The sequence below is a fragment of the Ranitomeya variabilis genome, chromosome 2 (assembly GCF_051348905.1).
Source record: "Ranitomeya variabilis isolate aRanVar5 chromosome 2, aRanVar5.hap1, whole genome shotgun sequence".
In the NCBI taxonomy this organism is placed as follows: Eukaryota; Metazoa; Chordata; class Amphibia; order Anura; family Dendrobatidae; genus Ranitomeya; species Ranitomeya variabilis.
The window spans coordinates 236587149-236603284 of NC_135233.1; the positions used below are offsets into that span (position 1 = coordinate 236587149).

A 16136-nucleotide genomic window follows, 5' to 3' on the forward strand; every position below is an offset into this window, starting at 1 on the left:
TGATTTCTTGATGAGATTTGTGTGCTAATGTTAAATTCTTTCATTTTTACATTTAAGGAAGGAGAAAGCTTGGCTGATGCAGAAGAAAGGTGTGAAGGTCTCATTAAGAACAAAATACAACTAGAAGCCAAGATTAAAGAACTCACAGAAAGGCTTGAAGATGAGGAGGAAAACAATGCAGAACTGACTGCAAAGAAAAGGAAACTGGAAGATGAGTGCTCAGAATTGAAGAAAGATATTGATGATTTAGAGCTTACCTTGGCCAAAGTTGAGAAGGAAAAGCATGCCACTGAAAACAAGGTAAAGGATTTTATTAGCCCAATGCCATTCAATTAAAAGAAAATTGAATTTTTGCCAGAAGATGGGCTTTTCGTTGGGCATACGTCCATGACCACTAATATACACGTCGATGCTCCCCATTAGCATCCCAGTATAACTTTGCATGAACACAACTAATATACCATCTGGTATCAAAGAAAACCCCCTCGTTTGGAATACAGTAAGTAGCTTAGACAGACTCTGAAAAACAGTGTCGACTTAATTCCTTAACACAAAAAGACATAGGTACATCATTGCACCTGTGACCATTTGTGGAGAGATCTCAACAACTGATCTCTTTCTGCGTGAGAGCTTAAGCGGAGAATGCAATTCACGCTATATACTGCAATATAGTGATAATTTGTAGAGCCTAGTGTAAAGCAGTTTGCATCACCTTACTTACAACCCAATCTGTATCGTTAAAACTTGGCAAACGGAGACTTTACTGTTCATAAGCACGATTCAGACCAAACCCGATACAGGTCGTGTCTGCCTCCAACAGACATTAAGCTAAAACGGAGCTCCTTCTTTTGTGAGGAGAAGATATAGCCCATGGGCAAAGCAAAGCACCTTTTTTCTCACTAGAATGTATTTCTCAAAGGCAAGGTAGTTCCTCTAGAAAACTGATCATTTATCTTTAGGTTAAAAACCTTACAGAAGAGTTGGCTGCATTGGATGAGAACATCTCAAGGATTACCAAAGAGAAGAAAACGCTCCAGGAGGCTCACCAACAAACTCTTGATGACCTGCAGGCTGAGGAGGACAAAGTCAGCTCTCTGACCAAAGCAAAAACCAAACTCGAACAACAATTAGATGATGTGAGTATATATATTTGTAATGCATAAAATGTAATATAATAGTTTTATGTCTAAGATTTTTTTTTAATGTTTATTTAGCTGGAAGGATCTTTGGAACAAGAGAAGAAGCTTCGTCTTGACCTTGAAAGAGCCAAGAGAAAGCTTGAAGGAGATTTGAAATTATCTCAAGAAACTGTTATGGATCTTGAAAATGAAAAACAGCAAGCTGAAGAAAAACTCAAGAAGTTAGTATGTTTCAACTTTACCATGAAAAGTCTAAATATGAACTTATTAACAAATATCCATTTTACAAATGCAGAAAGGACTTTGAAATAAGCCAACTACAAGGAAAGATTGAAGATGAGCAGTCATTGGGTTCTCAGCTGCAGAAAAAGATCAAGGAGCTGCAGGTATAGTGATATAATGAGTCAGTAATATCATATAGCTCTGGGTAAATAGGTAGAATGTAAAATAAACCATCCTTTCATGCTAGGCCCGTATTGAAGAACTGGAGGAGGAAATCGAAGCTGAGCGTGCTGCTCGCGCAAAGGTTGAAAAGCAGAGGTCTGATCTCTCTCGAGAACTTGAGGAGATCAGTGAAAGGCTTGAAGAAGCCGGAGGTGCAACATCAGCTCAGATTGAGTTGAACAAGAAACGTGAGGCAGAGTTCCAGAAACTGAGACGCGACTTGGAAGAGTCCACACTCCAGCATGAAGCCACCTCAGCTGCCCTCCGTAAGAAACATTCCGACAGTGTTGCTGAACTTGGAGAACAGCTTGATAATCTCCAGCGAGTTAAACAAAAACTTGAGAAGGAGAAAAGTGAGCTGAAGATGGAAATTGACGACCTTGCCTGCAACATGGAGAATGTTGCAAAATCAAAGGTACAAGAACCACTCTCTTGAAATGAAGTCTATATTAATTTTAGATCATTTTAAACATAACAAAAATAATTTTTCTACTTGCTTTAAAAGGCGAGTCTTGAAAAAGTAAGCCGTGGTCTTGAGGACCAAGTCAGTGAATTTAAGGCAAAAAATGAAGAGCACCAGCGTCTCAATAATGACCTTTCAGTTCAAAGAGCTCGCTATCAGACTGAAAATGGTACATCATTTTACAAAATGTTACACTATTCACCATAATATATAACAGCTTTCCTGTGCAGCACTAATATTTCTATCATCTATAGTATATAGTTTATATATTTTTCTTGTTATTTCATATTATTAGGTGAGCTCTCCCGTCAACTAGAGGAAAAGGAATCTCTTATTTCTCAACTGACCAGAGGAAAACAAGGATTTACCCAGCAAGTTGAAGAACTCAAGAGGCAGCTAGAGGAAGAAACCAAGGTACATAAAAGAACAAAAAATTAACATCCTTATGTTCCATGATCAGTTAACCTGTTTGAAATGCATAAATTCTCAATTGTTTTTTTAGCAGCAATCATTACTACTTAAAATGGTTACATTTTAATATTGTGCAATCTACATTAATGTTTATTAAATTGCCATGGGCTTTAATAATATGATCCATAATTTAAATCAATAGGCCAAGAATGCTCTTGCCCATAGTTTGCAATCGTCTCGTCACGACTGTGATCTGCTTCGAGAACAATATGAGGAGGAGCAAGAGGCAAAGGCAGAACTCCAAAGATCTCTGTCCAAAGCCAATGGTGAAGTATCACAATGGAGAACCAAATATGAGACTGATGCCATTCAGCGCACCGAGGAACTGGAAGAAGCCAAGTATAATTTTATATGTATATGTATGGAACAAAAGACATGTATCTAGGGTAACTCATCTTCCAACTATTCACCTTCAGGAAAAAGCTTGCGCTTCGTCTCCAGGATGCTGAGGAGCATGTAGAAGCTGTAAACTCCAAGTGTGCCTCCCTGGAAAAAACTAAACAGAGACTGCAGGGTGAAGTAGAAGACCTGATGGTTGATGCTGAGAGGGCAAATAGCACAGCTGCTGCTCTAGATAAGAAGCAGAGGAACTTTGATAAGGCAAGATTTGCAAATAAAATTTGCATGATCAATAAAACAAAAATCTTAATTCTTGTTGTTATAAAGGGTAGGATCCATAATGAAATAGATGTCTTTGTGTAGGTTCTTATCGAATGGAAACAAAAATATGAAGAGGGTCAGGCAGAGTTGGAAGCAGTTCAAAAGGAAGCCCGCAACCTGAGCACAGAAATCTTCAAGATGAAGAATGCCTTTGAGGAAGCTTTAGATCAAATTGAAACCTTGAAACGGGAAAACAAGAACTTGCAACGTAAGCAGTTTATATTATTTTTTATTTCTTTAGTGTAAAGTCAGCCCCTAAAGGAACACAATTTAAACACGTGTTGTTATATATTACTCTCTTGAGCACAAACTAAACAAAGAGAATGATTGGATACTGAGATAGCAATACTTCATTTAGGCTGTGATACATTTCACACCCCATTTTCAGAACCGTTGAAAACTGTACATTTTACATTGTAAAAAAAAATTCTGATGCATTTTAACCCCTTTCTGCCATCTGACGTACTATCCCGTCGAGGTGACCTGGGACTTAATTCCCAAGGAAGGGATAGTACGTCATGGGCGATCAGCCTCGCTCACGGGGGGAGCGGCGGGGTGTCAGCTGATTATTACAGCTGACATCCGGCACTATGTGTCAGGAGCAGTCAAGGACCGCTCCCGTCACATTAACCCCGGAACACTGTGATCAAACTGTTATGGAAATATTAGGGTTGGATAAATATATCCCTGTGTGTGCTGTGGCCGCTCCCAATTAGACTGAGTATTTTGAGCGCTCATCAAGAATGGACTGTACACAACTGTGACAGAACAACATTCCATCAATACTAAATTTTATTGTACATACATAGTTTTATATTTTCACATAGAAAGGAGTGGTTAGGGGTTGTCAGGGGTGGTTAGTTAATTATCATATTGTCTAGCTCCTCTGTCATTGGTTATCTAAACATATATGGAATATTGTGATTAATGCTCATATGACTGCTGATCAAGCAACTAAACTCGAGTTCTCTGTCTAGGACAAAGTGGAGACACCTGACACTGTTGGTCTGCCGTTTCAGCAAGATTCAGCTAGATTCTAGGCATTATCTCAGACATCTGACCCGATTTCCTGTTTTTAAGATGGAAAAACACCATATGATCTGTCTGGGTTATATCAGGCTTATATCAGTTCAGTTTGTGTCAGCCATTTTAAACCATTGATTATAATGTATATATTAGTTGTGAGCATATAAGTATATATTTGATTATAGAGGAGTATACATGCAAGTGAGATCTACATGATATATATATTTCTATCACAAGCCCCCCTTAGATATCACTTGCCCTAATCCTAGCCTCCTGTCCCAAAGCGCTGCAACTCTTTTGTGCTGTTGGCGAACTGACACAAGCCTAACGCCTGTGCCCCACTCCATACAGACTTTTCGCAAATGGGCGGTCAGGAGATCTGTCCCTAACGGGGGTTCGTTGCAATCAGTCTCTTAGTCAATAGCATGTGTAGTGAGCGATGTGTAGTCTTTATCAGGTAGGTCATCTGTTCAGTCAGGCAGGGCATCCACGACATCATTCTGGCTTGGGTGTCATCTTCTGGTAGGGGAGCTTTCTTGCCATGCGATGAGTGGATCCAAGTGGGTCTTCCATCCAGTTTCACAGAGTTTGGTGTCATCAGCAGCACTTGAGCAGGATCATCAAATCTGGGATCGAGTGGTGTTCTCCTTACAAGCTTTTTCACCAACACCCAGTCTCCTGGCTTCTAGGAGTGCATACCGGACACTGAATCTGGATCTGGCAATGAAGAAAAAAACTCGAGAATGGATGTTAGCAAGTTTCTTGGTGATTTCAATTACATAAGCAGACAAAGTATCATATTGCATAATCAGCTGCTAAGGGAAAGGATACCCCTAACCTGGGACTAGACACAAACAAAATTTCATATGGTGACAGCTTTTCTGGGCCTCTGGGAGTGTGCCTAACACTGAGTAGTGTGATTGGGAGTGTGTAGGCCCAAGTCTGACCCTACTGCTGACTAGATCTCTCATGTGAGGTTTGCTGTGAATGCGGGTCCCTGGTCACTCTCTATCACTTCTGGGACCCCATAGCTGCATATCTCGTCTCTGAGAGTAGCTTCTTTGCTGACTGGTTCTTCACTGGGAAAGCTTCTGGCTGTCATCTTGAGAACATGTCCACGGCCACAAGGGCATATTCGAATTCTCCACTTGGCGGCATCTGGATGTGGTCTATCTGGATCCTTTGGAAGGGGGTACAGTGGTCTGGCAAGTTGATGTGTGGGAACTTTCTTCATTCTTCCAGGGTTGCATTTGCCACAGGTCAGACAGCTGTTTATGAACTTGGCTGTTAGGGTGGAGATTTCTGGAGCGAACCAGTAAGCACCAATCGGATCATTCATCTGTGTCTTTAATCTGTGCGTGGGCCCATGTGCCCACTGGACCACCATAGGGTACATGCTTCGGGGTAAACAGGGTTTGTAGTCCATTTAGTATACCCTTCCTTCTTCATGTGTTGCTCACTTCTGCATCCAGCATTCCTTCTTGTCCTTTGGGGCTTGCTCTTGCAACTTTTTTGAGCAGATCCCAGGATGTCATCTTGTCAGGTTTCCTGTCTTCAGCCGTCCTGTAGTAGCCGTCCGGCTCTACGACCTCTTCCACTTGTCCATATTGTCTTTCCTTGACTGTTTCTTTGGCTGCCATATCTGCCATGTTGTTGCCTCGTGCCCCTACTGTGTTCAGTTTTCCATGCGCTTTGACTTTTAGCATTGTCACCACTTTTGGAAGTTGAAGTGTGTTCAGCAGGTCCTTAATGGCTCCATTGATGCTTCACGGTTGTTCCGCTTGCTGTGAGGAAGTCCCTTGCAGCCCAGATGGGTCCGAAGTCGTGTGCTATGCCATGCAAGTACCTTGAATCGGTAAACATTTTCTCAGTCTTGTCTTCTGCCATCTGGTAGGCCTTCATCAGCGCTATCAGTTCTGCTTCCTGGGCTGACAGACTGGGCGGCAGACTTCTGGACCACAGGATCTCTTGATTGCTGGTCGCTGCACCTCCCGTGTGGAATCTTCCTTCATCATCTGCAAATCTGGAGCCATCCACATAGAGGATCAACTCTGGGTTGGTCAGTGGCTCTTCTGCCACCTTGGGTAGTCCTGCTGTTTCCTGTTGCATGATGCTGAAGCAATCATGGACATCCGTCCGGAGCAAATTCAGATCCCTGCAGAAGGTATCATGCAGATTTTGATCAGACTTTTTATCTGAGGATCCGTATCTGTATCCCCCCTTGGGAGTGGGAGTAGAGTGGGCGGATTGAGGACTGTGCATTTGGAGATGGTGACATTGTTGGGCAGGAGTAGAGAGCACTGGAGGCGAAGATGCCTGGCGGTGGAGAGATGTTTTAGCTGGGTTTGGTTGAGGATTGCTGAGATGTCATGCAGAGCCAGGATTTCCAATGGTTTTTCCACTGATGTCAGTAGTCCTGTCCAGGAGGGCGTGTGCTGCAACTGCTGCTCTCATGCGGGAGGAAGAGGCTTCCCTTGCAACTGGATCCAGGCAAGCTGAAAAGTAGTCTGAAAGTCTCTGCTTTCCCCCCTGAGGCTGTGTCAGGACTCCAGTAGCAAGGCCTTCTCTTCTCATCAAGTAGAGACGGAATGGCTTCTTGTAGTCAGATAGGCCTAGTGCTGGCGCTGAGACTACAGAGCCTTTTAACTTCTTGAACGAACTGAAGGCCACATCTGTCTGGAGGAACGGGGTCACACTGACGTATTCACACAGAGGCTGCATTAGGACGGAAGCATCAGGGGTCCAGGCTCTGCAATATGAAACTAGACCAAGGAGGGCCTGTAGCACCTTTGGAGTTGTCGGAGGGACCATCTTCTCCACTGTGGTCTTCCGGTCATCTGTCAGGTATTTCACCTGGTGAGCAATACAGTGTCTCTGGAACGTAACTTGCTTCAGACACCACTGGACTTTGTTCTTTGAGATCTTGCAGTGCTGCTCTGCCAGGTAGCGTAGGAGATACAAGGAATGGGCTTTAAACGTGTCAAAGTCAACTGCACAAAGGAGTAGATTGTCCATGTATTGTAGCAGGGTTACTTCTGCTTGTTCTGTGACTCAGTTGGTGAGAACTGTGAACATTGCTTTGGTGAACTGTGAAGGGCTGTTCTGGGCCCACTGTGGCATCACTGTCCATGTGTGGTGTCCCCCCTGGTGCATTAAGGCAAACAGGAACTGGTCTTCCGGATGAGGGGGAACACTGAAGAAAACCTTAGCCAGGTCGGTCACTGTGAACACTTTTGCTGTGGCAGGCACATTCGAGAGCAGAGTGTGCGGATTCGGCATAATTGCAGTTTCAAACACTGTGGTGTCATTCACAGCTCTCAGGTTATATACCATTCTGAACTTGGCTGGCTCTCCTTTTACAGTCTTTTTCTTGACGGGGAAAAGCGGGGTATTGCAAGGCGATTTGCGAGGAACAATGATTCCTATTTCCAGGTGGACCTTCAGTTGGTCAGAGGCAGCTTGACTCTAGGCCTGGCCTGGGCCTTACGAGGGTACGGGGTACATGGCTTGAGTGACACCCGTACTGGGGCAACTTGAGGTTTTTCTCACGTGCTGGGGTCCCTTAGACCATAGACTTTCTGGTACTACATCCAGTACCTCCTTGGGTAGGCCTCATCGATTGTTTAATGTTCTTGTAGCGCTGCCAGCATGACTCTTCTCGGGTCAGGGATGAAGAAAATGTCACTGTCCCATCTTCCTGGAACACTGTGGTTGCCTTCAGCTTCTGCAGTAGGTTCGCTCCCAGCAGGTTGAGTGGCAGGTCCTTTACACCACAAACTGGGACAGGATAGAGTGTCCTGGCTGAGTGCACACGCTCAGTGGCTTTGTAAGCTGAGAATGTCTGACTTGACCACCAATGCCCATGCGAGACACAGAGAATTCTGATAGGCAGGTGGGATCAGCGAGTTCCACAGGTGTCATCACACTTCTGGCTGCACCACTTTGGATCTGACAACGCCATCCACTTTTAAAGGTAATTTGAGGTATTGGTCCTGCAGATGAAGTTTTATATGTCAGGAGCGTAGTGTCTTGCGGACCTGGCTTGCTTGCCTCTGTCCTATGGATGGGGTACTTCACTGCTTTCTGCACTTCCTCCTTGACCTGTTTCTCTGGACCAACTCTTGGATTGCATGGGTCCAGTCTCTTCGGGGGCGTGGGTGCTTTGCACTGGTTCTGGAAATGGCCAAACTTGCCACAGATGTAACACTTGACACTTCTTCTGTCTTTGTAGGGTGGTTGCGCTTCCAGGTCAGTAGTCACCATGAGAGGGGCCGTCCTCTGCAATCCTGGTTGGGACTCGGTCCCTTTGGCTACTGTGGACAACGGCATGATGGGTACTGTAGCGGCAGCGGGGTCCGGCCTGCTGATTGAAGCTGCGGTGGTAAGACGAGGCCTGCAGGTGCATTCGTGGCGAGGCCCGGGGGTGCCATGAGACCGGCGGCTGCATCCAACCCAAGGTCTTGGGGCATTACAGGGGCTGCGGCTGCATCTGCCGTCACTTCTTACCCCTGGTCTGACATAGCTTCTCCCCTTTGCTAACCTTATTGAGGTCGGTGTCTCCTCTCTGGAGTCTGCAGCGGTTCTTCTGGTGGTGTGTTGGTCGGCACTTTGCAGCGTCTTCACCTCTGGCTCCCCTTCCAGCGTTCTCAGCAGCACGGCACCCGTTTCCTTCTTCGCGCTCTTTGTGGTGCTATAATGGTGGCAGTTTTGGTGACAATCGGCAATAGACAGTCTCCTAGGCGCACATAAAACATTTTTTCTGGGTCAGTCCACTGCTATTGACCTGTTCTCAGGCCTAGCCACTATCAGTGGTTTCCTGATTGGCTGTCTCAGTCCATGTCCAAAGGCCTGTGTATCTGGTCATGAATGGTGAAGCCCAAGTCTTGGAATACTTGCATTACTCTGCAATGAAACTTCTTTACAGACTCTGTCTTATCTTGGCTCATGTCATGGCTTGTCCTGCCAATCTGCCTTTGGCCCACTCTCTGAGCTGTTCAATTAGCTGTGGCCCTGACTCCCAAGCGTGTACATCTGATTCTGCTGGAAGTTTGAATTGTTCCTTCATGATTGGCCAGAGTGCATCACCTGCTTCTATTTTCATTCATTGCCCAGAGATCATTCCAGCTGGCTGCATATGTTTGCTGCTTCTGCTACTCTCTTCGGTAAAATGGCATGGGATGCATCCCTGGGTCTGGACTATTGTCACCTGACTTGAAGTGCAGTGCACATAGTGTAATGGTGGTGCTTCTATCTGCCCTTGCATTCTTGGTGCCTGTGGGTTTCTTTTCTAGTACTAGACAGCATGTATGATGTTCCCTCTTCATCTTCATCAGAAGAATAGTTGTGACAGCTTGTACTGGGGTCATACACTGACTGATTTTGAACTTAGAAGTTGCTTTTTTTTTTTTTTTTTTTTTTTTGTGAGGATGTCTCCCCCCTTGCTGAAGCTATGATGGATTAGGATTATAGTTTCATGTTGATGTGAATGTAGGCAGCTCTGACCAGTGCTGAAGCTGTACATTATCAATACATAGTGATATCAAAGTTCATGTAAAACCTTAAGGGTTACAATATTGTTGACTGTGAAATGAGGTAACGGAGGATCTGTCAGTGAGCTCGTTCTGATATCACTCCTCCCCCCTCTGCACCCAGGGCTGAGCTGTCTGCTACCTGATGTGTCTAGGGCTGCCCACTGTAGGGGGGGCTTTCACCTTCTCTCCCCGATATCACAACTGGCAATGGCTGGACTGTGCCAGGGACACCTTGTGCTGTAAGCACCATATTGTTTGAATTGGGCGTTGGCCCAGCCGGCAACACGGAGGAAAAAAGAGGAAGAAGAAGGAGGAGGGGGTGATGAGTGAGACAAAGGAATAGTAGGAAGGGAGAGAGAGAGAGAGAGAGAGAGAGAGGAGAAGAGAGGAGAGAGAGAGAGAAGAAAGGTGTGGTGGGGGAGTGGATAAGGAGGGAGGAGAAGATGGAGGGTGGAGGGAGGAGAAAATGGGAGGTGTGGAAGAAAGAGAGAGGGAGGAGAAGAGAGGAGTGGAGAAAGAGGGGAAGAGAGAGAAGAGAAAAAATGTGGAGGAAGAGGAAAGGAGAGAGAGAGAGAGAGATAGAGTGCCGAGAGAAAAGACTGACAGAGGAAAAAGAGGATAGATTAGAACAACAAGAATAATAGAGAGGAGCAATTATGCCTTCTCCCTGTAGGGAGAGACGGGGCGCACCACATACTGTGCAAAAATAACTACCTATACCATGGATTCTGCTAAAAGCAGACTGCGCAGATTCTCCCATCTCATACCCACAAAAATCACTTCCTGGTTTGCTCACATAATTTTCTGTACCACCTAAACGATGTAAGCTCTGCTGCCACTTCATACCATGTATTAGTATTCAGCAATCTAACATCAGCTAACTTCCTCTATTTTCCTTTCTACGTCATGCCACTCCGCAGCTTGAAGTCTGCCATTCTAATGAATTTCACGTACTTTGTACCTTCCAAAATCTTCACATACTTAACACCTTCGTATTCTGCCACTATCTAGGGGCTGTTTTCTCATCAGGAAGTAAAAAGACTTTCCTGTTGCTCGGCCACTTTGTTCCCCATGGCAAAAGCAAAAAATGAAAATGAAAAACACAAAAATGAGAAAAGAAAACAGTACTAAAAAAAACTTCTAAAAATGAGTATATAAAACACTAAGTAAAACTCAAAACGATAAGAAAAACCTTCAAAAACTTAGTTCACAACCAAAAACTCAAAACTTTGATACAAGAGGAAAAAAAAAATTTCTTTTTCCAAAAATAAAATAAATAAAAAAAAAAAAAAAATAAAAAGGTAAAGAGATTGAAGATTGAGGAAAACTTAATTAAAAACTTTAAAATGCCGCAAAAAGAAAGACCCTTTAAGAGAGTAAAAAAAAAAAAAAAAATTAATAATTAAAACGGCTTTTCTCTTTTTTTTTTTTTTTCCCTTTAGAATCTCTGCGCTCAAATGCAGTCAGAGACACACTTCCTCTTTTTAATCCGTCGCTGCATGCCATTGCCATAATATCAAATGTCACTAAAATCACGTATGTCACATCAAAAATGATGGATACAATTTAACTTCTTCACAAAAAGCTACACATAGCCAGCATTGCAAAAGAAAAAGAAAAAAAACAGATATGACAGTGTGATTTACAATGCATATCTCTCCTCTCAGCTGAAAAAGAGGAAGTTCAAGAGAGGAAAAAAAAAACCCAAAACTTTCTCTTACTATGTCATGCTCTTAAAGCGGCAATAGTACATGACACAAACAGACAGATAGACAATCCGAGAGATGCCCTTTTAAATTCTGTGACACATGCAGGTTGCGCTGGGAACAGACTACTGCCAATCGCACTGGACGCACCTGCGCCCGGGTTCTACCACCCCGGTCCGGACGTCCTGACTGGATCGCCGGCACTACGGGAATCTGCAGTAGCCCTCTTAAGTTATCACTACCCGTGCCTGGATCATGGGACCACCTGCCCCGGAACTCTGCGTGTTCCTCCTATGCACGGGAATCCTGCAATAACTTATCGAGCGATTTGAACTCCTGCGGTCTGTTTCTCAGCAACCACAAACAAAAGTCACTTTTTCCTTCCTCTCTCGGATTTTACACAAACACATACACGGTCCACAGCAGACACCTCCCAGGGTGGATTCGTGGCTACGGATTTTTTACACTACCTGGGAATTTGTGACCACATCTTACCGGCAAGAAGCATAGACAAGGACTGGGCACAGGGGACTTTCAGGTAAGATGATAACATTTTCTTACCTTACTTATGGAGCTGCGCAGTCTCCTGCCCCTGTGCCAAAGCCACGGCCATAACTTCGGTTCCGGTCAGTAGTGGGTCCACGTGTGCGTTTCATCCGAGCCGTTGGGCGCCATTCTGTTATGGAAATATTAGGGTTGGATAAATATATCCCTGTGTGTGCTGTGGCCGCTCCCAATTAGACTGAGTATTTTGAGCGCTCATCAAGAATGGACTGTACACAACTGTGACAGAACAACATTCCATCAATACTAAATTTTATTGTACATACATAGTTTTATATTTTCACATAGAAAGGAGTGGTTAGGGGTTGTCAGGGGTGGTTAGTTAATTATCATATTGTCTAGCTCCTCTGTCATTGGTTATCTAAACATATATGGAATATTGTGATTAATGCTCATATGACTGCTGATCAAGCAACTAAACTCGAGTTCTCTGTCTAGGACAAAGTGGAGACACCTGACACTGTTGGTCTGCCGTTTCAGCAAGATTCAGCTAGATTCTAGGCATTATCTCAGACATCTGACCCGATTTCCTGTTTTTAAGATGGAAAAACACCATATGATCTGTCTGGGTTATATCAGGCTTATATCAGTTCAGTTTGTGTCAGCCATTTTAAACCATTGATTATAATGTATATATTAGTTGTGAGCATATAAGTATATATTTGATTATAGAGGAGTATACATGCAAGTGAGATCTACATGATATATATATTTCTATCACAAAACATGATCGCAGCATTCCAGTGGCATAGGGAAGCATCGCGTAGGGAGGGGGCTCCCTGTGTGCTTCCCTGAGACCCTCCCTGCAGGCCCCGGATCCAAGATGGCCGTGGGGGTCCTTCCGGGTCCTGCAGGGATGTGGCTTGTAAGCGCCTGCTGAGAGCAGGCACCGGCAAGCCTCCTGCACGTCCTGTCAGATCGCTGATCTGAAACAGTGCTTTGCAAAGTGTCAGATCAGCGATCTGACACTATACAGTGATGTCCCACCCTGGGACAAAGTTAAAAAAATTTTTTTTAACATGAGTAAAAAAAAAAAAAAAAAATTTCCTAAATAAAGGAAAAAAAATATTGTTCCAATAAATACATTTCTTTATGTAAATAAAGAAAAACAATAAAAGTACACATATTTAGTTTCGCCGCGTCCGTAACGACCCAAACTATAAAACTGTCCCACTAGTTAACCCCTTCAGTGAACACCATACAAAAAAGGCAAAAAACAATGCTTTACCATTATACCGCGGAACAAAAAGTGGACTAACACGAGATCAAAAAGACAGATATAAATAAACATGGCACCACTGAAAAGGTCATCTTGTCGCGCAAATAACGAGCCACCATACAGCGTCATCAGTAAAAAAATAAAAAAGTTACAATCCTCAGAATAAAGCGGTGCAAAAATATTTTTTTCTAGAAAATAGTTTTTATTGTACAAAAGCGCCAAAACATAAAAAAAGATATAAATGAGGTATCGCTGTAATCGTACTGACCCGAAGAATAAAACTGCTTTATCAACTTTACCAAATGCGGAACGGTATAAACGCCCCCCTCCAAAAGAAATTCATGAATTGCTGTTTTTTGTTCATTCTGCCTAACAAAAATCAGAATAAAAAGCGATCAAAAAATGTCATGTGCCCAAAAATGGTACCAATAAAAAGTCAACTCGTCCCGCAAAAAACAAGACCTCACATGACTCTGGCGACCAAAATATAGAAAAATTATAGCTCTCAAAATTTGGTAATGCAAAAAATATTTTTTGCAATAAAAAGCGTCTTTTAGTGTGCGACAGCTGCCAAACATAAAAACCCGCTATAAAAGTAAATAAAACCCCCCTTCATCACCCTCTTAGTTAAGGAAAAATAATAAAAATGTATTTATTTCTATTTTTCCATTAGGGTTGGGGCTAAAGTTGGGGTTAGGGTTGGGGCTAAAGTTAGGGTTTGGATTACATTTACGGTTTGGATTAGGGTTAGGGGTGTGTCAAGGTTAGGGGTGTGGCTAGGGTTATGGTTGGGATTAGGGTTAGGGGTGTGTTGGAGATAGGGGTGTGGTTAGGGTTGGTATTAGGGTTAGGGGTGTGTTGGGGTTAGGAGTGTGGTTAGGGTTGGGATTAGGGTTAGGAGCGTGTCCGGGGTGTGGTTATGGTTAGGGTTGGAGTTAGAATTGGGGGTTTGCACTGTTTAGGCACATCAGGGGCTCACCAAATGCGACATGGAGTCCGATCTCAATTCCAGCCAAATCTGCGTTGAAAAGGTAAAACAGTGCTCCTTCCTTTCCGAGCTCTGCTGTGCGCCCAAACAGTGGTTTACCCCCACATATGGCATATCGGCGTACTCAGGACAAATTGGACAACAAATTTTGGGGTCCATCTTTTCTTGTTATCCTTGGGAAAATAAAAATTTGGGGGCTAAAAAATCATTTTTGTGAAAAAAAAAAGATTCTTCATTTTCACGGCTTTGCGTTATAAACTGCAGTGAAACACTTGGGGGTTCAAAGTTCTCACAACACATCTAGATAAGTTCCTTAGGGGGTCTCCTTTCCAAAATGGTGTCACTTGTGGGGGGTTTCTCTGTTTATGCACATCAGGGGCTCTCCAAATGCGATATGGCGTCCTATCTCAATTCCAGTCAATTTTGCATTGAAAAGTCAAACGGCGCTCCTTCCCTTCCGAGTTCTGCCATGCGCCCAAACAGTGGTTCCCCCTATATATGGGGTATCTTTGTACTCAGGACAAATTATACAACAACTTTTGGGGTCCAGTTTCTCCTGTTGCCCTTGGTAAAATAAAACAAATTGAATCTGAAGTAAATTTTTTGTGAAAAAAAGTTAAATGTTAATTTTTTTTTAAACATTCCAAAAATTCCTGTGAAACACATGAAGGGTTAATAAACTTTTTGAATGTGATTTTGAGCACCTTGAGGGGTGCATTTTTTAGAATGGTGTCACACTTGGGTATTTTCTATCATATAGACCCCTCAAAGTGACTTCAAATGTGATGTGGTCCCTAAAAAAAATGGAGTTGTAAAAATGAGAAATTGCTGGTCCACTTTTAACTCTTATAACTCCCTAACAAAAAAAATGTTGTTCCAAAATTGTGCTGATGTAAAGTAGACATGTGGGAAATGTTACTTATTAAGTATTTTGCATTACATATTTCTGTGATTTAAGGGCATGAAAATTCAAAGTTAGAAAATTGCGAAATTTTGTAAATTTTCGACAAATTTCCGTTTTTTTCACAAATAAACGCAAGTAATGTCAAGGAAATTTTACCACTAACATTAAGTAGAATATGTCACGACAAAACTGTGTCAAAATTACTGGGATCCATGCAAGTGCTCCAGAGTTATAACCTCATAAAAGGGACGTGGTCAGAATTGTAAAAATTGGCCTGGTCATTAACATGCAAACCACCCTTCGGGGTTAAGGGGTCAAAGTAGATCAGTTTTATTGACAAATGTTGCATCTGTTTTATTGTTTCTTAAAAAAATATATTTTTAAAGAAAAACGAATGCGTCAGAAGATCATGTGACTTTTTGTGAAAGAGTAAAAAAAATAAAAAAGAAAAACGGCTTCAACCGTAGGACATTGCATATTTTTTAAAAAAAAGTAAACAAAAAAAGTTCTCACACTAATTTATTACTAAATGTACAAGAGCACAAGTAAGCGGTGGCCAGTATACAAACATACACATATACATTTTGAGTTGTGACAAAATGAAAACCTTTCTGGGGAAGATGGGTGGATGAAGGTGCACTGTCGAGGAAAGGGCAACACTCCTAAATGCATACCCACAAATACAATATCCATTTGACATACTTTTTTCACATTGTATTCTATGTAAATACAGATGTATCCATTGTATTATGCATTTTTACAGTACAAACGGATACATCAAGTACACCACAAAATTGTTGCATGAAAGCGGAATAATTTGTAGAGAACAAAATGTCCGGAGAACAGTCATAGAATACACATTTGCATGTTTCATGACAGAGGAGATTTCAGATCTGACCGAACAGATTGGAGAATCAGGCAAGACCATCAATGAGCTGGAGAAATCCAAAAAGCAAGTAGAACAGGAGAAGACTGACTTTCAAGCTGCCTTGGAGGAAGCAGAGGTGCTAACACATTTTGA

The 16136-nt window shown here is 42.8% G+C and overlaps 1 protein-coding gene across 1 annotated transcript in view; it reads left to right on the forward strand.

Annotated features, from left to right (window-relative positions):
- LOC143805170 (myosin-4-like) overlaps positions 1-16136 on the forward strand; it is an 81343-nt gene that overhangs the window by 63127 nt on the left and 2080 nt on the right. Inside the window, exons 22-32 of the mRNA XM_077284130.1 lie at positions 58-300; positions 960-1136; positions 1215-1360; positions 1435-1525; positions 1609-1998; positions 2089-2215; positions 2342-2460; positions 2660-2856; positions 2934-3117; positions 3220-3385; positions 15995-16119. Coding sequence (XP_077140245.1) covers positions 58-300; positions 960-1136; positions 1215-1360; positions 1435-1525; positions 1609-1998; positions 2089-2215; positions 2342-2460; positions 2660-2856; positions 2934-3117; positions 3220-3385; positions 15995-16119 — 1965 coding nt within the window. The remainder of the gene's footprint in view (positions 1-57; positions 301-959; positions 1137-1214; positions 1361-1434; positions 1526-1608; positions 1999-2088; positions 2216-2341; positions 2461-2659; positions 2857-2933; positions 3118-3219; positions 3386-15994; positions 16120-16136) is intronic.